This window comes from Ornithodoros turicata, chromosome 1 (genome assembly GCF_037126465.1).
Source record: "Ornithodoros turicata isolate Travis chromosome 1, ASM3712646v1, whole genome shotgun sequence".
In the NCBI taxonomy this organism is placed as follows: Eukaryota; Metazoa; Arthropoda; class Arachnida; order Ixodida; family Argasidae; genus Ornithodoros; species Ornithodoros turicata.
Window position 1 is genome coordinate 138,634,215 of NC_088201.1, and position 22,235 is coordinate 138,656,449.

Genomic DNA, 22,235 nt, shown 5'->3' on the forward strand with positions numbered 1-22,235 from the left:
ATGATCGAAGGTGGATACGAGTGACTGAGCCAAGTCGTTGTAGTCGGAGATTATTTGGGGGAAAATGATTTCATGAAGTAGGAGTTGTTACAAGTAATAGACTGTATTTTACAGGAATGGTCTAATATAGATGAGATGTAACTGGCTGGACGTATGAACGAAGGGCTAATCGATTATCCGTAATATAGTTTATGGAAGAGACACAGGCGAGGAAGCTTCCTACGCTGGTAGAATGCAGGCAGACCAAGAGACGATTTAAGTAACGTGATACTGGATGGATACGAGTAATTAGAAATAATAAATCTAGTAGCACGATTCTGAACAGATTCAAGGAGATCGCCATGATTAGCGCGGTGTGGGTCCCAGATGCTGGAAGCATACTCAAGTTTGGGCCGGATCAAAGTCTGATATGCAAGACATCTGACCGAGGCCGGTGCTAGCCGTAGAGTCCGACGAAGAAAGCCCAGGGCACGATTTGGATTACTGACAATGCCATGAATGTGGTCAGACCAAGAAAGGTTAGTGGAAAGGGTAAGACCCAAGTATTTAAAGGAGGTAGAAAAAGGGCCGGGAGAGGGCCCAATGTGATACTGATGGGTCATAGTCGACCTGGACCGAGAAAATGGGAGGTAGCAACATTTGGAAGCGTTTAGTGGTAGCAGCCAGACAGAACACCAGTCGTAGATTGAGTTAAGGTCCCGCTGAAGAGCCATCCTGTCAGAAGGAGAACGTATATGTCGATAAAGGACACAGTCGTCAGCAGAGAGCCTGATAGAGGATGTTAAGGGATTTGGAAGATGGTTGATAAAGATGAGAAACAATAGAGGTTCAAGAACTGAACCCTGTGGGAACCAGGAAGAAACAGGAATGAAAGGAGAAAGGGTATGGGCAACACATGTAGCCTGTGACTGGTAGGATTGGTAACTCTGGATCCAGCGAAGAACATTATGGTAGATATTAAGGAGAGAGAGCTTATGAATGATAGAAGTGCAAGGGTGCAGGCGATGAATGAGACCCGCGTGAGACACAGAGTCGAAAGATTTTCGGAAATCAAGAACGATGGAGTCCGTCTGCGTAGAGTTATCCATCTGAGATGTGATATCAAAGATAAATGAGGCTAATTGTGTTTCACAGGAAAAACCTTTACGAAACCCGTGTTGAAATGGGAAGGAGTAGTTGTTATATTCCAAATGATGTGAGAGTGCAGAATAAATAATGTGTTCGAGTATCTTGCAGCGTATGCTTGTTAATGAAATGGGTCGATAATTCAGGGGCGATGACCTGTCTCCGCACTTAAAAACCGGAAGTTATTTCCATACTCATCGGAGCACAAGCGTTATGGCTTCTGTAACAGCGATGGTAATTTGATTTCTGAGCTCAGCCAGATTGGCAGGAAATCGTCGAACACACGCAGATCTTTGAAACCCCACTGGAACAAAATCAATAGTTGTCGAATCTATGGATCAATGTGGCCAAGCAGTAGACTCTCCTTCATAAGCCATTGGCGCGAGGAACAGCCATCAAGAAACTCTAATACTTCTGGGTTGTAATGAGCGCTGGGCCATCCTGTTGACAGTGCTGTACTACAATATGCTACTTAAGTTAGTGATGTCATAAACATTCCAAATACATAAAGTGTGCACGCTTGCAAAGTTGTAACGTCCTCGTAAGACCTTGTATTTTCATCAAAGAACGTTTAACAATGGAATCGGGTATCTCCTGTCCTCTTGGTGCACCTCATTCACCATGGCCAAGATAGAGTTATTGTTGTTCTGGAGCGCTCTCACCTTCAGTCGAAGCCATAGCACGATGTTCTGGTCACAACAACAACCATAAATACACTGATGATGATGAATGGGAAAATTCGCCACCTAGGTTGTGGCGCACTACCCCAATGCCGACAGGACGGTGCCGTTCTGGTCACATATCTGTATAGGCGCTTCGGAAACCCAAGGCCTTTTGGTTTTGGCGGTTCATCCCTCCCCCACTTTGGGTAACAGTTAACCTTGTGCCATAAATAAACCAAAAACAGATAAACAAGGTAATCTCTTATGCTTTCACCGCTTGGCTTTCCAAACACATAATTTGAAGAACAACAGCCCAGGCTCCGCATGAACAGGCAGAAGACTAATTCATACTCATTGACTAAAAACGCATTGCTGTGGCTGTGTGGTGAATTTATTGTTGAACACAAATAAGATGTCAAAGTCAGCAAAGAACCGGTAATATTAACTGTATCGCCCTCTGGCTCGGTTCGTTGTTTTTAACTGGCCCGGCGACCGAAAGATCACTGTCGTTTCAAAACTTAAGGAAGATCTCAAGACTGCGGTGTTTATTTGTTAAACGGAGTACATAAGCCAAGAAGAACGGTACATTGGACAACCGCAGTATCTGCCCACGCTAACGCGTCGTCATCGTGACTGGCCATTAACTCGGAAGCACACGCACCAGTTCGGTTGTGTCGTCCCGAATGCACAAGAGGACAGACACGGTAAAAGAGTGCGTTGCAACTCACATCAGGACTGCTGCAGCCTAGGCTTTCGCAACAGTTCTTCATAATGTGTCAATAACCAGTCAAGTGACGCGGGCGCTGCAACGAGCGAAGACGTGCAGGTTGCTCTCTGTAGCCTGCTCTCTTCAGCGTACCACGTGGCGCAATAACCGAACAAAACTATATAAGAGTGCAAAAGGGGGCTATGCAAAATGAAAGCGTCCATCTGGCACAGCTATTATACGAATGCCACGCAAGGTGAAGCACCACACTGTGTTCGTTTTGTAAAAGTTCGTAATAAAATTAGACGTAGGAATGTCTCACAAGATTGCTTGATGAAGGCCGTACTTTCAGGATTCCGGTTTGTGATTGATAAGGGCCACCACGTTGTGAACTATGCCATCCAAATCATTAATTGTTTATGCGGCTGCAGTGTGAAAATCATAGCTCTGTTCAGATTAGGGTCGCCCTCTATAAACAGAACTTCATTGCATAACACGCTTGGGAACAACCATCACTCCCGATTATATTGTTCTCCCTCCTGACTTGTTGAAAATGGAAGGCTTGCGCCTCGTTGTAAAACTTTCCATTGATGCTAATTGCTACAAAACGGTTACCCCACTCTTTCAGCCAGGAGTGGTAACGATATCGTGATTCGCAGTGTTTGGCTTGAGCGCGATACGTGCTGAAGTTCTCCTTTTCGAGTGCTGGAAGCCGTCTTCCTAGTCAATACAAGCTAGAGACTGCGAGTCGTCAGTGGGTGTGTTCCAATGCGATGGTTAGACAGCTTCTTGGTGGTCTAATAGGACGTGCAGCCGTGTTATGTTACGTTCCCATACACAATACACTGGAATACAGTGAATTAAAAGAGGACAGTGGAACGACCGCGCTGTCCGCGTGACTATCGCGGCGTCGACAGCCAATTGTGTCGCTGCAATCGACGACCATGGTGACGCCGCAGTTAGTAAGGAGGGGATGCAGAGCAAGAAGACAATTGCAATTATTATTGCAATTGTATTCCAATAGTATTGCATTATACATTCCAATATTATATATTGTATTGCAATATTATTATTCCAATTGCAATTATTATTGCAATTGGAACTACAGTTACTTCTTCCCAACAGAACAGAAGAGAACAAAAAGCTATATTCGCAAACAAGTAGAGACGCAGACGACATACTTTGCAAAGCATGCCCGCAACTACAGATAGCGATTGCAGCAACGCCGCCACTTGCTCTGACAGTCGTCCCAAGCTGCAGCCCCTCTGTTCGCTGCACAGCCCTCTCCTAGTTCACTGTACCTCGACTGCTATTAATTAAGACGCCTTTGGCTTAGTCTACACAGGTGCCGGCTAGCCATGCAGACTAGTTGACGGTAGTCCTGGAAATTATCACGTGCAGGTATAATTATGGTAAGGTGGGGCGACCTTAAACGTAAATTTGTAATTGAATATGAAATCTTTATTTTCCGTTTTTTTTTCTCTGTGAATGAATAAATAAATAAATGTGGGCCTATATTGATATTACAAGCTTCCGAAACGTTGCTGCACATATGACAAGAAAAACGACCACAGAAAATCGCGCGTTTTTGGCGGGTATTTAGACTCCTGGCAGCCGATATATACATATATATATATATATATTTTTTTTTTATCATCAATTCATACACCAATCCGAATATTCCTCGCTTACAATAAGCCGGTCACGCAGAGTCACCTATGAGTAAAGTTTAAAGGGAACGGATACAGGCTGTGTCGAACAAAAAATATCACGTTTTGCTCCACACTGTAAACTTTTTCACACTTTTAAAGGTGTGCGCTATGCACGTTCAACTTGGTTGCGTAACATTGCATCTCCAGGAAGATATTTTACAAAATTAGGAAAGCATTACTAAAGATCAAATGTCAGTGCAAATCTTGCTTTCATTATGTCTTGGATATTGTCAGTACGTGCTAATGCATATATACATAGCTACCGATAATCGAGCACGCGCAAGTGTCTACAATACTGTTAAACAATGTTGAGATGTTGCAAGATTGCATTTTTGGAGGACAGACAACACTCGAGTAAAGAAAATTTGTGCGAAATCATGCTCCATTATGATGTTACCCAAAATAACACCTAAAAAGGCGTGCGCCATGCACGTTATTACACCTTTAAAGGTGTGAAAAGATTTAGAGTGCACTTTGCGCTTTACTTCACGCATATTGATATATCAGCGCTAGCGGCCAAATCACAACTTTTAATAAAGCTCGGTATGAAGTTCCTGCGTTGTCAGAGACGTGGTGGGCGTGGCGCTAGTTGTGTGCAAGTCTGTTCGAAAAGTGTACTTCGGGTGCAGTCAGACGCCTTCTGAAAGATACAAGTATTGGAACACCCCCCGTGTAATGGCGTATCTCACTGGCGATAGCAATTGGTCGCGGTATTTTGCATAGCCGTTGTTAAGAAACAGTGCAATAGTATGTTTAACGCCCGCAAAGTGCAAGAAGCTGCTCAATGTCTTCAGTAATATCGACTGGAACGCATCGTGGGTGATATCGCTTCACTGGCTTTCCCTGGGCGTCGAGAAGAAACTTCTCGAAGTTCCAGCGGATGTCATTACAGTGTTGAGGGTCGTAGAACAGCCTCTCTTTCTTGGCGAAACTTTGTTGTGGCGAAGGGCATTGGTTCTGCGGAGGAAAAAAAGGATTAAAGGTGAGAAAGGAGTGGGGGCGCGGACGCTGCAGCAGACTTGTACGTATCTTGAGTACGTACTCAAAATACAGTATTTTAAATACTTTTTCCGGTATTTTGGTACTTTACTCAATACTTTTTGTGACAAGTATTTTTAATGTATTTAAAATACTTTTTTCGGTATTTGCTACTCAGTACTCAAAATACTTTCCTTCCTCGACAAGCCATATCCAGCACGCTTCCCGCCGTGCCGAGATTTTCAGCTCACTGGAATTTAACCCCCTTTTCTTCTTTCTTTTTTCGGGAATTCGCGAATCTGTCATATCCTCTTGTACAATATGCTGGTCCCACCTTGCTTGTCAATAGCCAACTTCGTCAGAAAACCGTTCCTATTCATATTGCCAGGTGTATCGCCAGGGGATTAGGTACAAGAAAATCCCAGCATTTATTTCCTTGGTCACCAAACCAATAAACACGTGCCACAGGTTGAAAGACCCGAACGGACATACAGGACGGATTACGAATTGGTTCAGAACATATCAACAAAGTTTACTTGAGTTCATCAAAGTTCACCAAACATTGACACCAAGACGTTGCAAATGAAAGATATGCTTCAGCATGGCTGATGAAGTTTATTCCTTTCATTTGTCCACGTTCAGAATACGCGTTTCACTTACAGCTAATACTAAAGTGCTTTAAAGAGTATCTTAAATACTTCTTAGAGTATTTAGTACTCTACTCAAATTACTTTCAGTTTTGACTATTTTGTAATCTATTTTAAATACTTTTTACGTCGAGTATTTAGTATCTTATTCTAAATACTTTTGCGCAGTATTTTGTACAAGTCTGCGCTGCAGTAAGGCAGGTACAGTGCTGGACAAAAGTTTACGGAACGCGCGAGCGGCGTATTTTCTCTGGGCAGAGACACCCTAGCGGCGAGCGGAAGCGGGCGAGTCCACGCGTTCAGAGGGATGAAAGAGTGCGCTTGTGGCGACCCACCGTGGTAGTAGTGGTAACTTTGCTTTTGAGTGTAACGAACGCCAAAATGTCTTCGTTTTCGTTATGCTGCACCGAGCGCGAGTGGAAGTCCCTCCGCTATCGGAGAGATAACAGGGCGCTAAGATGAATTGAGGTGACAACGGGCTGCAGTGCCGAGCTTTTTTCTTTTTTTACGCCTCAGCGTAATGCAGCTGACATCCCTCTGAACGGGTGGACTCGCCCGCTTCCGCTCGCCACTAGGGTGTCTCTGCCCAGAGAACATACGCCGCTGGCGCGTTCCGTAAACTTTTGTCCAGCACTGTACGTACGATTCTAGATAGGAGACTACCATGTGATAAAATATTAGTTCTGCAGCAAGGCATGTTTGGAGGTCAGTGGGCCCGTTTCAGGTGTAGCTCTGTAAGCATCAATGCAGAATGGGTTTCCCCACGTGTAGTGCATTACCTAATTTGCGAATCCGTGCTTGAGCTCTGGCCGACTTGAGCAGCATAATTTATTACTGGCCCTAGGAACATTGGAAATTCGCACGATTGGAAACTCCCGCGCAGAGTCACGTACTCACGACGCGAGTGTGACGACAGACACGGGGGTATTCCTTGGGTGCAAGGCTTTGGTTGCTCCTCCTGCAGGATTCTTGGGGTCCCACTGCACAGAATACGCGGGGATGACATTTTGGAATGGACGATCACACGTGATGGTACTGGCAAAACGTGACGCGTGCCACTGAGGAGATTCTTCTGCTTGCTCCATCTCTTTGGTTCACGTCCGCTGCCGGCTCTCAGGAGAAAATACGTACAACTCTGGAAATCCGTAGATTTCGAGCGTAAGATCTCGCAGCAGTGTTTTTAGTAAAATCTTCCTGCCTCACATATTGAGTTATACTACGTAAGAGAGCGAACTTCCCTTAACTATGTTCGCCGATATCAAACGAGTCATGACTCCATCCACTAAACGACCCAGAATGTATAACGCTAGTAAAACGGTGGGAATGTACCTCGAAAACGAAGTGGAAGAGTGAAGACGACCGAAGTGTACATATAGTTACGTATTTCCGCAGAGTTTCGTGCGGTGTACCGCAATGCGACTGATTTGGAGGGCTTGTCGATGCACGTCGTTAACTTTGGATCAGCTGCTCGGTACGGCACTACTTTCTGGAGGTTACACAGAGCATTGAGCAGTGCACTCTGGTGGGGTCTGGTTATGTCACTGCCCCTGGAGCGTAATATGTGCTACCATAACGCACCCAATAAGGTCGGTGTTTTGCGTCACATATCGCAGAAATTTATTTCACACCCAAAGACATACACTTTACATTCACATCATAACATCATGGTATGCTTTAAGCATTCATTTATTGTGTGCGCTAATTGTTTTTACACACATGCTTTTTATCGGTACAAGTGACAGAAAAACAGACAGTGTTGTACCCGTTACCTAAATATGGTATCGCGATACCGATACTCGTTACTTGAGTAAAAAGTATCGAAATACCGATATCGATACTTCTTTTTTAAAATAACCGCGTACGGCTGCCGCTACTAAAAAAATGTAACGCGATACTTTGCGCAGTACTTTTGTTTGAAATACGAAGATGATGCACATAGAAATATCGCTTCACGTCAAAAGTTTGCCTGTAAAAAACAGCATGTTTCATATGTACCTGGGACACGTTATGCTTGACTTTTATCAATAGCTGGTTCTCGAAGTCGTCTTCTGCCATCCTTTTAGGCCGTGGTCTCCCGGCAGCTGACAGAGACCAGTGTGACAATTACGTTAGTGTCAGGCCCACACATACCGTGGAGTCCAATGGCCATGGAATCCTATCCGAAGTTTACAATGCCACAGTATATGTGAGCGTGACTGAGTGCGACACGGCAGCTTAGCAGTGGAATCCAGAGCTCATTGTCAAAGACTTGACCTCTGTTCGTTGACATGAACTCTTTTGTTGAACACAGCATGGTTATTTTGTCGTTTCAAAGAAAAACAGAGAACATGTGTTTGGTGCTATTCTATAATTTGGCTACGGAGCACGTAGGCGTGTGCACAGGTTTCTTCTCGAGGGCTAGGCGGACCATTGGCGATGAATAAGAGTGAGAAATATGGTCGGTGAAAAAAGGGTGGGACATTAAAATGTATCGGTATCGGTAACGACACAGAGATCGCGTTACCATAAATTTGTAATGGAAATATTTTTCTGATACAGATTTAAAAAAGTATCGCGATACGCACTCCGATACCGAAAAAGTCTCGATTACTGTAATGACGTTACTTGTAACGGCGATACGTACAACACTGAAAACAGGTGATATACGTACACGTATAGAACTGTAATGCACGTCTAGCAGGGTTCACTAACGAAGTTAAAGGAACACTGAAGTGTAAATATACCTCTTCCCGATATGAAAGATTCCGCCATGAGAATACTGTAAAAGGAACGAGATTCATTCGCTGCCCTGATTTTAATTAAATCCTGAATAAAGGTGCCATTTTGAAGGTTCCTCTTTCCTTCCTCCGAATCAGGGCAAAACGCAAAGGAGACGTCACCCCCAGCGCGTCCCATTATAAAAAGCAAGGATATTGCGGGAACTGCCCATTCCCGCATTTCTTTGTCCAATCAAAGCGGCGCGACACGACAATAAATAATACGAGTTGCTCGGCATCGTTCCCCGAGTGAAACCTCGAGAAGCTGTTCGTACACCTCCCAATCAGTGGGGAGCGTTGCCACGTGACTCCGATGGCGTGATGTGGTTTCGTTCATGGGTTCATGAGTTCAAATCCTGCAGGGTCTACTGAGAAATATATTAATATTTTTTACTAATTCCACACAAACATACCAATAACCATTTATTGAGGACAATGGCGATCTCTTGGCGCAATCAATCGGCTAAGGTTTCATAAACAGCAGTTAAAAAAAGACTCCATCAGCTGGATTCGAACCCACATTCTCCGACTATCGTAAGGTTGCTTGTAGGTGGAACCGTGGGTGCAGCTATCGTGGCGTACGTGTGAACGCACTCTCGAAGTAACAGGGACATTGCGTCACTATGATGTATCCATTCGTCATTTTCACGTGAAACTCCTCATATCACAGACTCATTACACACATGTCACAATCAGCGCGCATCGCAAAATAGTGCGCACTTGTTATTCGTCGTACGTTGCATTGCGAGTATATTCGAAATAATTGACATTGTGTACGGAATATACCTGCTTCCAGTAGCCTATGAGGCCCACAAACACCAATCACTTTAGAGCCCTTCTAAGTGATTTGACATGCTTTGGGGTCACTATACAGAGACAACGGACATGACCTTTTCAGATACGCACAGTCTTTTGAGCTACTCGAAAGTGTTAAACCTGCTAAGAAAATGTTGTTATGTCTACGATTAAGATGGTATTTGCTGACAGACATGCAGATGTCTACGTGCTACCCTCTGCTTTTGTTCGCCATAATACTTTCAAATAACGTAGGTTCTTGTCCTCACCTTGAGATAAGCAAAGAGCGGGTGCTGCGTCTCTCCATTCACCTCCACTTTCTCCAGTAATGGAAATTTGGGAATGAAGTTCTTTCCGGGACGAACATACCGGATGCCATTCAAGATTTCACTGGGACTGCCAGGCTCTTGCTGCACAAGTACAAGAAAAGTGAGGGCTCGGACGATATTTTCACAACATCCCACTGAATTGGACAACATATTACGTTTGTGATGCACGAGCATGTTGTGAGAAAACATTAGCGCGGTATTTGATTCGGAAACGCGCGTTGAATAGTACTCATCCAAAATAATACAACGAATAATATGTATTTCCTGTTGCACCCTGAAAGAAGAGCTTCAGCGCATAGCACGCTCTAAGCCGCCGGTCACTCCCCCAAATACACGCAATGTCCGATGAATGTACGTTTTTGGTCCATATGTCCATGTACAAAATCGAATATTCATTGTACGTGCCACGGATGCGCACATCTCAACATCCGTGACAGGTCCGTCGCGGATGTCCGTGGAAAATCGTATGGGGACCTTCGATATGTGAGCGAAAAATAGATCCCTATACTTTCGCGAAAGTCACGGCCAAACGAGACCAAATTACACTTTTTAAGCTTGCTTCAGGTTTTCAAAGTTCAAAAGACCGCGCTTCTGTCAAAGGATTCGCCGCACGTTCAGGTACCTTTTCATATGGAAAGGGCACTGAGGAGAAAAAAAAAGTGAGCAAACCCCACCCACGCGTGAAACACGCACAAAGTGTGTATGTGTTCCTTAGTCCTGCTAGATTCGGCGTGGAAGCCGGCTGACTGCTTGTCATCTGGCCACCTGTCATCATCATCATCGCCATCATCGTTTGTGCGTCTGTGCGTCTTCGGCGGGAAAGTGGCGTTCGTCATAGTGTTATTTAGTTTGAAGTGAATTTTTTGTGTGTCTGGCCAAAGTTCGTCGGCGTAGGATGGACACAGAAGGTATGCACGTTTCTATAATCTACTTTGAGTTATCAGCGGCGTTATTGCATACTAGTGACGCGTTTGTAAGTGTGTAATAGTTTGTGTCAGTTACCGGTTGTCCATGATCCGTTGTGAACGCATGCAAGATGCCGAAGCGTAAGAAATCAACATTTTACTATCGGTTAAATCGGGGTGTTGTTGATACGCTGACCACATTTGGTGATGAAGATGTCCAGCGTATCAACGGTGATGAAATTTTCCACTGTACGTCTTCCAACGGTCAGGACGCACATGAAGGGCGAAGTGCGGTTGAAAGTGCCGAAGAAAATAATGACACCCTTCACGAGTTCGTTGAACATGCAAACAGCCATGACTGGGGTGGAGTGCCGAACGAAAGATTGAGTGATACTGGCCATGTTTCTGCCTCAGGCGCACCAACAAATGACGAAAGCTTCCGCAATACCACAGAGGCAAGCATCGAAGCTGCCGGTGCGCCGCAGTTTGAAGATACCGATGAAGTACAGGCTGTTGCAGACAAACTGAGAGTATGGGCAATCAATTAAGGGAATAGCCATGACAGTACAACCAAACTGCTGTCAATTTTACGTGGTCACTCATGCCTTGCCGCTCTTCCCGGCTGTGCTGGAACCCTCTTGCAAACGCCAAGGGCACCTCAGGGCATTACTTACATGTGCGAGGGAAAATACTGCCATTTTGGACTTGTTAATGGCCTTCGTCACGTGCTTGACCCTGTTGCAGAATTGCCTGATGTCATCACCATTAATATCAACGTGGACGGCCTACCCATCACCAAGAGCACTAGAAGTCACTTTTGGCCGATATTGTGTAAAGTGGCTAACTACAGAAGCACTTAGCCATTCCCTGCAGGTGTGTATTACGGTCAGGCCAAGGCTCTGTCAGCGAATACCTTCCTGGAGCCCTTTGTAGAGGAACTGGAGGATGCACTGCAGAGCGGAGTCACCATCAAACACAAGCAAATTGCACTTGCAGTGGGTGCTAAAATTTGTGATGCACCAGCAAAGTCGTACATCTTGAACATAAAAGGCCATTGTGGCTATTTCAGCTGCACGAAATGTGTGACCCGTGGAGAGTACAACACTCGAAGGATGTCTTTCCCTGAGCTGACTGCTCCTCTGCGCACTGATCTCAGCTTTCGTAGCCATGATCAAAGTGAGCACCACACAGGTGAAACAGTCCTGGAGCGCCTTCCAATAGACCTCATGAAGCAGGTACCCATTGAGTACATGCATGTTCTATGTGTTGGCGTCGTCCACAAATTGCTTCTTCTGTGGTTTAAAGGTGTTGGGAAGTACAGGGTAGGAGTAAACACAAAAGGGGAGATCACAATTGAACTGGTCAAGCTTTCTCCCTACATCACCAGTGACTTCAGTCGAAAACCCGCAGCGTTCTAGGCATTGAAAGGTGGAAAGCAACAGAATTCAGACTGTTTGTGCTGTACGTGGGCCCAGTTGCGCTACACGGAAGAATTCACCCGGACATGTACTCTAATTTCATGGTGCTGCATTGTGCAATCACTATCCTGGCCAGTCCACTCCACTGCACGCTCTACATAGACTATGCGGAGAAACTACTGCGACATTTTGTGGCCACGTACTCACTCTCGTATGGTACCCACCTGGTGTCACACAACATCCATGCACTAATACACCTGGCAGAAGACGTACGCACCCACGGGCCACTGGATTCATGGAGCGCATTTCTTTTGAAAATCACATGAGGAAATTGAAGAAGTCTCAGCGAAAACCAGGAATGCCCCTCGAACAGCTGCGCAATCGAATGGCCGAGAAGAGAGCAATCCCTTTGCCGCTTCATGTCCCTTCCACTGAGCCCTCCTTTTCACTGCAGCACAACAATGGACCACTTCCTGCTGGGTCCACTGGCCCACAGTATAAGAAGATAACTATCCCTGACAAGTTTACTTTGAGGAAGAACAAAAGGGACAGCACTTGTATCATGGAAGATGGCAGCATAGTCGTACTGTACAACATTGCCTTTTGCACACATAGTCATGAGCCCTGCATAATCGGGAGGAAATTTCTGAAGACAAGAAATTTGTACTCGCAGCCGTGCAGCTCTTCTATGTTGGGCATATACTTAGCCACTCATCGTTCAAGCTTGTCTTGCGGGCCGTTAACGTCCGTAGTGAAGAAGTGCTTACGACTGCCACATCGCAATGGCTGGGCAGTTTTCCCTTTGGTTCACTGTGCTTGAGGAGAACTTGTGTGTGCATTAATTTCTTCCGATGCTACAACTACCGCTGCTGTTTCCTACATTATATCTCCAAGTAATTTCGTCTATTTGCAATCATTTTTGCAGCAGACAGGGATTATGAAATTTGGTGATGACACTGTCGACATTGCACACAGAAATTGGGAGAATGACGGTATGTGTGCTCGACCACCAGTGCAAGATGCTTGCCGAATACGGGAGCTCGTCATCTCAGGAACAATGCCAGGGCCCGGTTGGAAGTGGTTTCCGTGTGTGGCTGTTGGATGGTTCAGTAAGTTCCTTTTTCAGTGGCAACGTTAGCTTCCTCTATTTGGAATCACACACATAACATTTTTCCGACGTATCCAACTTACTCTATTTAGTTAAACAGCTTCTTGTAGGAACGTATGAGGATGCCAGAAAAATGCTGCCCCGTGCTGAAGACACGTCAGACCTGGCCAGCGAGATCGAGCTTGGCAGGGGAAAACGAAAGCGAAGGAGGAGGAGAATTAGCAGTGATTCGGATGTCGAATCATCACGCCAGGTGTCAGATATGTCAGACGTTGAGAGCGTTGCGCATGCCCCAACTCCCCGGTTGCCGACACCTCTTTGGTGATACCCGACAGAGGTATACATGTGCTAGGAGATTTTCTGCATGTCAGGTGTTCGTTAATTCACCGCAACTGTGATACTTATTGTTGGCAACACTGTACTGTTGTTGTTGTGTTCAAATTGCGAGCATGACCCCGCATTTTATAGAGTTGCATTTGTTATTATACGGATACTGTTTTCAGAACATATTCACCACCCGCCAAGGCGCGGCCACAAAATGTATGTTTGCTCAATGTTCTTCTCTTTTTACTGATATAGCCTTCATTAGGCATGTGCTTAAGTTAATGTGCAAAAATGTTACGTTCCATTTAAAATTTTTCAAGTTCAGTTAGCAATACTAGCTTAATTAACCGCCGACAACCATGCAAGCTACAAGTCGGTGGCAAAAGCCTTCACATGTGTTGTGACATGTTTCAAGTATCTATCTTGTGTTGCTTGTGTTAAAGGTATTGTGCACAGTCTCCTGTGCAATGTCATATACATGCTATGCTTCAGCAACTGCACTCAGTAAATTGGTCTTCTGCCTTGCTGTGTTGCTGTGCTTTCTGCTCTTTTTTTTTTGCTTTTTTTAAATCGTTCCTCTGACTACAAATTGGGAGCTTGAGACCACCAATATAATTGCTGTGGTGATGTATCTATACAGTAAGCAGTAATTTCAAATCATGAAGTGTGTGCGTCAAGTTTGGTGGAAATTCCTTCTTCTGAGATGCCTGACTATTAAAAATTTAATTTTCTGGTGCAGGGGACCTGAGAAGAACGACACGACATCACAGAGAAGTAACAAGGAAGGACCACGTCGCAGAGCAGCTGAAGCTTTGGAAACGAGGCCATCAAGTGCTACTTATCCTCTTGGCCTGTCACAGAGTGGTATGTAGGTGGGATATTATTATTGTTGGCGTGGGGATTATGTAGGTTGGCCTTATATGCGACAAAATAGGTGCCTGTGGGTGCCACAACTAACTAAAGGGCCCAATAAAAATTTCATGCTTCACACAGGAATCATCCTGTGAATAGCCAGAGCTTTCAGCTCTGGCCAGTCAGTCCTCTTCAGTTTTCGTTCTGCCGCACTGTAACGAAGTTAACTTAGTGAAACTAAAACCATGAGTGCCTTGCCCTGTCCAAGCCTTATTCTGAGCATGCTTAAAATTCCCAGTGTTGAAGCATATAAAGGGAAAACACCCATTTGATTTATGCACAGACCCTGAAATTTTGGGGTTAAACCTGATTTTTTTTTTCGAATTTGCACCCCAAATCCAGGTGCACCTATTTAATGTGAAACCCAATTTCTACCAAAATGCACCTAAGCTTGGCACCTCACGGCAGTGACAGACTAATTTTTCGCGAAATACGCAGTAGACCTCTACTTCTGATACTCATGACATCGGATAAATGGTACAATGATAGTTTATCCTATAATCAAGCCCAATTTATCCCCGAATTCAGTCTGGTGGTAATTTTTACGCTCAAATTTGCATGAATTCTTGACATCAAGTTATTGACCAGGTTTTTACCCCCAATTTGGAAAAAAAAAAAAGCCCCCAAAACTTCAGGGACTATTTATGCTCCGATGCTTGTTTCTAATCCCTATTTGTACTATACTAGTGTACTCAAGTCCTAGCACTATGAACTTTAAAAGTTACAAAATTGTATTATTCTTTCAGGCTCTTCATCTCCCGCATCAGATAGGCTGGCAGGCTCTACTCTCAGCAGCTCATGGGATCCCAGTGTCTCCATTCAAAGGCGAAGTAGGCCATTGGGTAAGTGTTAACCAACTATGTTATACTAACCATCATTCGGTTGATAGTGTGTCTGTGCTGGCCGCAAATGTTATTTTTTATTAATTCATTTTATAATATGACAGCTCTACACCAGTAGTTCTGAACGAGGGGTTCTGTGAACCTTATCATGAAGCCATGATACTCATGATTGCATGGGTCTAGGTTCATCAGGCAACATACTTTTTTTACAACATACCATGATAAATGTTCTTTTGAAGTTAACAGAAACCCAGTTACAAATCACACGGAGTATATCGCTTTACAAAGTAAGCATTTAGGTACAAACTATGATAAATGTGCTTTTGCCAGCTTAATAACCAATGCACCGCTTCTGTGCTTATCTCCCTTGTTTTGTGTATTGTGAAGCCTCTGTCTGCCATAGCAACTTTGAATGTACTAATTGTGAACAGTGGCATCTGTTTATGAAATTACTGCATCTCTCGCCACACTGGAACACATATTTGAATTTTTGTGCTGTTAAACAAAAAAGTTCCCATTCCCATGTACAGTGCTCTACAACTTTGCGGCCCGTCGCCGTTGTTTCCGTGTTTATGGTCCTCCCGGGATTTCAAAACTGCCATACGATTATGCAATTTCTAGTAGACTATATGCATAAATCCTAAAGCCAGCGCGACATGGTGTGTCCTAGAGGGCCCGTTTGTTCCACGGCTCTTCCTTCTCTCACCCCTTCTCGGCAGAATCAAGCCCGGAGAGAAAAAGAGAGAAGGAAGGTGCCACGGGAACAAACGGGCTCCCAAGGTACGCCGCGGTTGGTACGCCGTTGTTGAGGTCAGCACTCTTCTGCAATGTTGAGGGTTGTGTATAGTTGTGAAGGGTTGGTATGTCGTCATTGTTGACATACTCTTTCAGCCTGGCAGTGCAACCCGGATGTTTCACGTGCTCTACTGGCTTCCTGGCGTTCTAACTATTGTACTGTTTGTACCGTGACTGTACTACCGTACTCCCCTACATCCCGCAGGTTACGCATTTAAATGTTTCCACGTAGATACCACCAGAACCATGGGCAACCGATGCGCCCTGGAACATGAATGCACTGCACGTGAAGCCTATATGAAAAAGTGATCGGGCGGTGCGGCGTGAGAGAATCAGCTTCGTGAGCCAGTGTCATGCGCATGAGCTTATGCAAGTGCGGTTTGGGGACCTATCTTGTCTATTTTTCTTAATTTATTTACGTTCGTTCACATTTCCTGGCTCGAAAGTGGGGGTGCGTGGATACACGAGAGCGTGGCTTATGGTGTGGAACTGCGAAACCCAGATTTCAGACAAGTATATCACAAGCAGCACTTTATGGGAGACATGGGTAGACTGGAGAAGTACTTTCTGATCTTTTGTGAAGAAAAGTTGATGATCACTTTCCAATCACAGGGTTTCTAGACTTCAATTCATGAGGTTAAATTACCTGCAATTTAGAATTTGTCACATTTGCATGAACAACAAATAAGTTGTCCAAAGTCCCGCACTGTTTGCTGTGCAATCTTCCAGCAAATGTTCTTGTTCGCTATGCATTCCAACCTTTAACACTTTTTGTGCGCAAAGATGCAGAAACATCTGCTCCAGCGGGCGTTCAACCTTCCGGATGTTCGAGCTCCAGGAATTATTCAGTGGGGTGCCTTGGAGGAACACAAAGTGAGTGTTTGTACTTCATTGCCCAAGCAGTACTTGCAAATGCAAAACACTTTTCGCAGCTGTTGATACAATGTCCCAGCGATTGGATCAGCAGCCACCCCAACCTCGACATTTTCTGTCGAGACAGAGGCCAATGTCAAGTGTGGAAGATTCAAAGTATACACGAGGTGGGCAGCAGCTTATACTCTATTTTCCAATGAATAGTGTGTTCTCCATAGGTAGGGTTTAACTTTTTTGGGTTAAACCCAAATACACCCACTGTTTATTCCCAAACGATAGTTCTGGTTTAACTCGAATCTACTCGAAACGCCAACTCTATAAGCTTGCTTCTGTGTCGTATGTAACGGAAATCATTAAAAATTTTGAAATAAAATAGCAAAAATGACGAAGCAGGAGAAATCCTAACAGATCCTCTTGAGAGCTGCTCGATAGTCATGAGAATATAATCCAGATAAGCCTGAATTATCCCGATTTTCGCTCACGTTGTGTGAAATCACAACAAACACAGCCCGAATACGCCCGAATTTTAAACTGAAAATATCACTTGATATTTACATCCCGAATTTGGCAAAAAATATAACCCGAAAAAGTCAGGCCCTAGTTAAGATGTAGCACACTATGCCTTGCTTGTGGCACTTGTAGGCGACATTCCATCCAATGAAGCCACAACCATTACTGTACAAGAACTTCACATTGACTGTAGTAACTTAAAAAAAAGAACAAAGGTGCAAAAAAAATAGTGAGCTATGATTGCTGGTTACAACCTTAATTCAAGACTTTGGGAACCTGCAGGGACCTGTCAGTTGTTTCGCTGTTGTTCGGATTTCGTTGTATCGCATTTCGTTGTAGCGAATTTGATATTTGATAGCGATTTTGAACAGATCATCAGGCTCCTTCACACGATCAGGCTCAACCAAGAAGAACACGGTGAGCAGCTGCATTTGATCATTTCGGAAATGACAACTCGGGTGCATGAAGAGGACCTCGATGAATTTTTGTTCTTTGACAATGAACTGAAAACATCGGCTGACAGATGGCTGACAGAAGAGAGAAACTGGTATGTTCGTTCTCTGATACATTCTGAAATTGGGCTTGGCATTTCTATATGGCTAACTGATCCACATATGCTTTTTTGCACATCTCTGTGGTCTTGCTGGCAATTTACCTGTCTTTTTTTTTCAATATTTAGTCATGCAGGGGACATGTCCTTTGTACTTCCACCTCAAAATGTAGAACAAAAAGGTTCTCTCCATGCACCAAGTTCTGCCAGGTGTGGCAGCAATGGCAGATGTCTGCGCCACCTGATTTAATAATATTCTGGGCTTTCCATACAGCAAATGGGCAGCTGGATCAAAATTTGCCATCAGCAAAGATTGCACCAGTATGCTTCTGTGGTGTGAGACGTCTGCTGTCTCCACGTCCTAATCTCTTTCATGCAAGGTGTATTTTCACCCGTATTTTCCACAAGCCTAGGATTCCACACGAGATATACGACAGAGTTAGAGATTTTCTGTGGAATTGCTTAACTTTTGGGAATGTTGATTGGAATTTACCAACATCCTCTGTACTGGGTCATTTTCATGTAGGAAAAAAATAATTTTCAGTAACGTGTTCAGAACAGTAGAGAACTACGATGCCCTCTTCATGGATTCATTAGATTTTCGAACATTTTTGGAATCCAGTTGCAATAGCTCCTTGTCTTAATCGGGCTCTAGTCTGCAACTGCAACCACTGCAGGAAGTCCACTTTACACAAGCTTTTTTAGTGTCCCATTGTTTCATTCATGCATTTTGTGCATGGGTTTACACGCAGTCTTTTTTTTTCTCTCTCTCTCTCCCTTTTTTTTTCATGGCATGAAAAATTGTGGTTTCAGGACGAGGTATGCCAGTAATAATGATGGGGATAAAAATCTCAAAGGTCTGTAGTTTTGTGCTTTGGCATTATACTATCATAAAATTACAGTTAAACTTCAAAGAAATGGCCATCAGAATGCAACTTTTACCACTGTTCTATTCTTGGAAGGAAGTGAAACAGGTATTAGCTCAACCATCCTGCAGTGTTTGTACACTCCTAGTTTTCAGATGTTAGTTTCATAGCCCTTCTATTCATTGAACATCTCCTTTCAGAGAGCCTTTTTCTGCAAATTTGGGGGCCGACACGCAAAGGAGAAGACTGTTGTAGCCCTGCAGCATTTGATGGGTGACACAGTTGCCGAGCAATTTAGTTGGTACGGGAAAAAAGGGAAGCTGAAGTTCAATTAACTTAACAGTTGTGATATCCTGCTGAGTACGTATTATTTCACTATTTGCAGTTCTTATGTTCAGAATAAAATTGTGTATATGCATGCTATATTAGTGCAGAAATTGGATATTTTGTGAAAAGACCAGAATTTTGGAGACAGCCTTTAGTTGCCATTTTCACATTGCTACTGCAACACATATGTCATTAGGGGACGCTAGGCAGGAAACAAATTTTTCCCATCAATGGAAGTGATCACCTTTTTCTTTGAACTCTCCGAAATTCAATTTTGAAAAATCTACAGAGCTTTCAGCAAAAATAGTAGACAAGTAGGCTGTGCAGTAAAAAAAGTTTTGTCATGTTTTGTGCACTACCTCAGTGCTATTTAAAAATTTTAGTTCATGCTGAGCGTAAGTTTCTTGCTTGAGGTGAGGCCATTCCGGAGGCAGACTTTTACTACTCGTGGTTAACGATTCCATGCATCAGGTGTCAACCGGAGCTATGAATGTATCTGGCCTTACCAGTGCTAATTATACCTTGTCATCCACTTGCTACATTCATTATTGCCAATAATAATTCAGGGTTTAGGTCGCGAGACAACTACGATCTTGAACGATGCCACAATGGTTGGTTTACTGATTAATTTTGCCCACCTGAGGGTTCTTTAACATGCGCAAAATCTCACACACAGTGTAACATCCCTTCCGGGGACGGTGTGCATAAACAGTCCATACCTGCTACCGAATTGCTAGCCTCCTCGGCCAGGATCGAACCCGCGGACTTGGGATTGGCCGACACACTACCAACCAAGCCACTGAGGCAGCGGTCCTTCTTGCCAAGACACAACAATTACGCCCATTTTTACATGCACATCTTAGGCTCAAGTATAAAACATTGGCTCTGCAGTATTTTTAATTTAAGGGAGAAGCACACGAGTCCCCTTCATAAGGTCATTTGGCTGCTCCGAAACCCAATTTTTGCTGCTCTAAAGGGTGATCCAGAATGGATTTGGATGTGTTCAAGCCCTTGATATTACGTGGTAAACCACATAATATTTTACTGCTATTTGAAAATACTTTATTTGTTACTACTTAAAAAATGCTATTCGATTCAAACCACAATGCTGCTGTTCACACAGCCAATTTTTGTTCAATACAGAGCAGTTTATCCCAAAACTTTGTAAGAGGCAGTCACGTTTGCAGTACAAATAAGAGCAGGGTAGAGTGCACACAGCGCCTTTGTCGAGGCACATAAATGCATGATCACATGCAATTGAGAAGGCTATGGAACATTGCTGTTTTGCCCTCTTGAATTTTCTTTCTTGTATACCTCTGTCGCTGCTGAGGGAAGAAAGAACACTAACTCCTGAACAGGCGATGCTGAAAGTTGCCTTGGAAAGCATGGTTGCACAAAGATATCCGATTTGGTGAAGCAACGGCGGTTTTTGCAACTTTAAGTTTGCTTTTTTTTTTTTCTCATGTTGGCAGTGGCTGCATTTACAGAGTGCCAAGTAAACCTAACACCTGAATTTCATTTCCAGTGACTTCAAATTCAGAATTTAACAAATTTTCCTTTTTTGATGGTGAAAATGCCGTGTAGAAAATTTTGAAAGGCACCTTTGATAGACTACAAATAAAATTACCCGGCATGTTAGGAACAACAGCTGCATGTGAGAGATTCATATTTTACCAACAATCAGGTATTTAGTGAAGCGCTATGGTTTAGGGATGAAATGTAGCAAAAGTGGTTTTCTATTTCCTCATTATACATGTTTTCACTTCAGAAGCCCTTTGTAGAGCAAGGACTCGGTCAAAAGCAAGTGGCATAGCTGCAGACACTACCCCAACCTACAAGGAAGTTGAAGCTGCAGTAAAGGACTGGCTGCGTAGGGCTAAAGAACGAAGAGCCAACCGTAGTAAAGCACAAGTCTCCCAAGAGGAAGAACTCATCTCAGATCCAGAATAAGCAGCACAGATTAATGTCGTCTTCAAGCCACATCGGCTATATGCAGGTTGGCAAAAGATGTTAACTGCAGCCAGCAAACAATGCTCAGCACAGTTAGGGGAAGCACTGCGCTATCCGCACATTGAGCTTAAATTTGAGGGTGATTTAAGGCTGCAGTGAAAGATTACTGTTATGTATTGGGTTGTTTATGTGTCGAGTTCTTTGTTATCACATGGGTTATGTAAGCGCGGTCCGAAGACGACGACGATGGGCGCGCGACAAAGAGAATAGTGCGCTGGCCAAGCCGGTACTGTCTGTACGCAGGGGACTACTAATAAAAGGTAATCCATGGACATCGGTGTTCGCTTATGCTTATAAGCCATCAGGAACTCACGGAAACTCGGATCTAACACTGGCGACGAGACGGAAGCAGGATGGCAGCGACTGAGGCATATTCAGAACAGTTTCAAGGTACCGACTGGGCCACATGGGCGGAACGCTTGACGTTCTTCTTCGAAGCGCAAGGAATCACAGACCCTATTAAAAAAAGGGCCCAACTGCTTACAAGATGCGGAGAGATCAACAAGCTGGGGAATCCATTAATACCTACGTAACAGCACTGCGTAAACTTGCAGCTGACTGTAACTTCGGTGCTGCGTCCACTCCGACAGGAACAGCGGTGGAAACAGCGGCGTCATCAACAGGTGCTGGCACCGCTACGTCACCGGCGACTTCGTCCACGATGCTTCCGCTTGATATTATGCTCAGAGATAGATTTGTCTGTGGCATAAAGGATAGCAATCTGCAACAACGACTATTTGCGGAAAGGGACCTAACGTTCAGCAAAGCACTGGATTTTGCGTTGCGGGCAGAAAGTGCAGCGGCTGAGCAACATGGCGTGAAAGCATCTCAGGAAGAAGTACACAAGGTAAAGCTCCAACAGAAAGACGGCAATAGGACAAGGAAAAACTAACGCAAAGTTAGTTGCTACCGTTGTGAAGGGGCACACTTTGCAAGAGACTGCAAGTACAAGAATGCCCGATGTAGATTCTGCAAGAAGGTGGGCCACATTGAAGCCGCGTGTCGTAAGAAAAAAGCAGCTGGCAAAAGCGACACCAACCTGTTGACAGAAGACGAGGATGGAGCAACATCACTGGATGATCTGT

At 44.2% G+C, this 22,235-nt stretch overlaps 1 protein-coding gene across 1 annotated transcript in view; it reads right to left on the bottom strand.

Moving 5' to 3' along the window:
* Window positions 1-2,160: 2,160 nt before the first annotated feature.
* LOC135378645 (glutathione peroxidase-like) overlaps window positions 2,161-22,235 on the bottom strand; it is a 41,437-nt gene continuing 21,362 nt past the window's right edge. The window contains exons 2-3 of the mRNA XM_064611730.1: window positions 9,651-9,791; window positions 2,161-5,162 (exon numbers count right to left, since the gene is read on the bottom strand). Of these exons, the coding sequence (XP_064467800.1) occupies window positions 4,959-5,162; window positions 9,651-9,791 (345 nt within the window). The 3' untranslated portion in view covers window positions 2,161-4,958. The remainder of the gene's footprint in view (window positions 5,163-9,650; window positions 9,792-22,235) is intronic.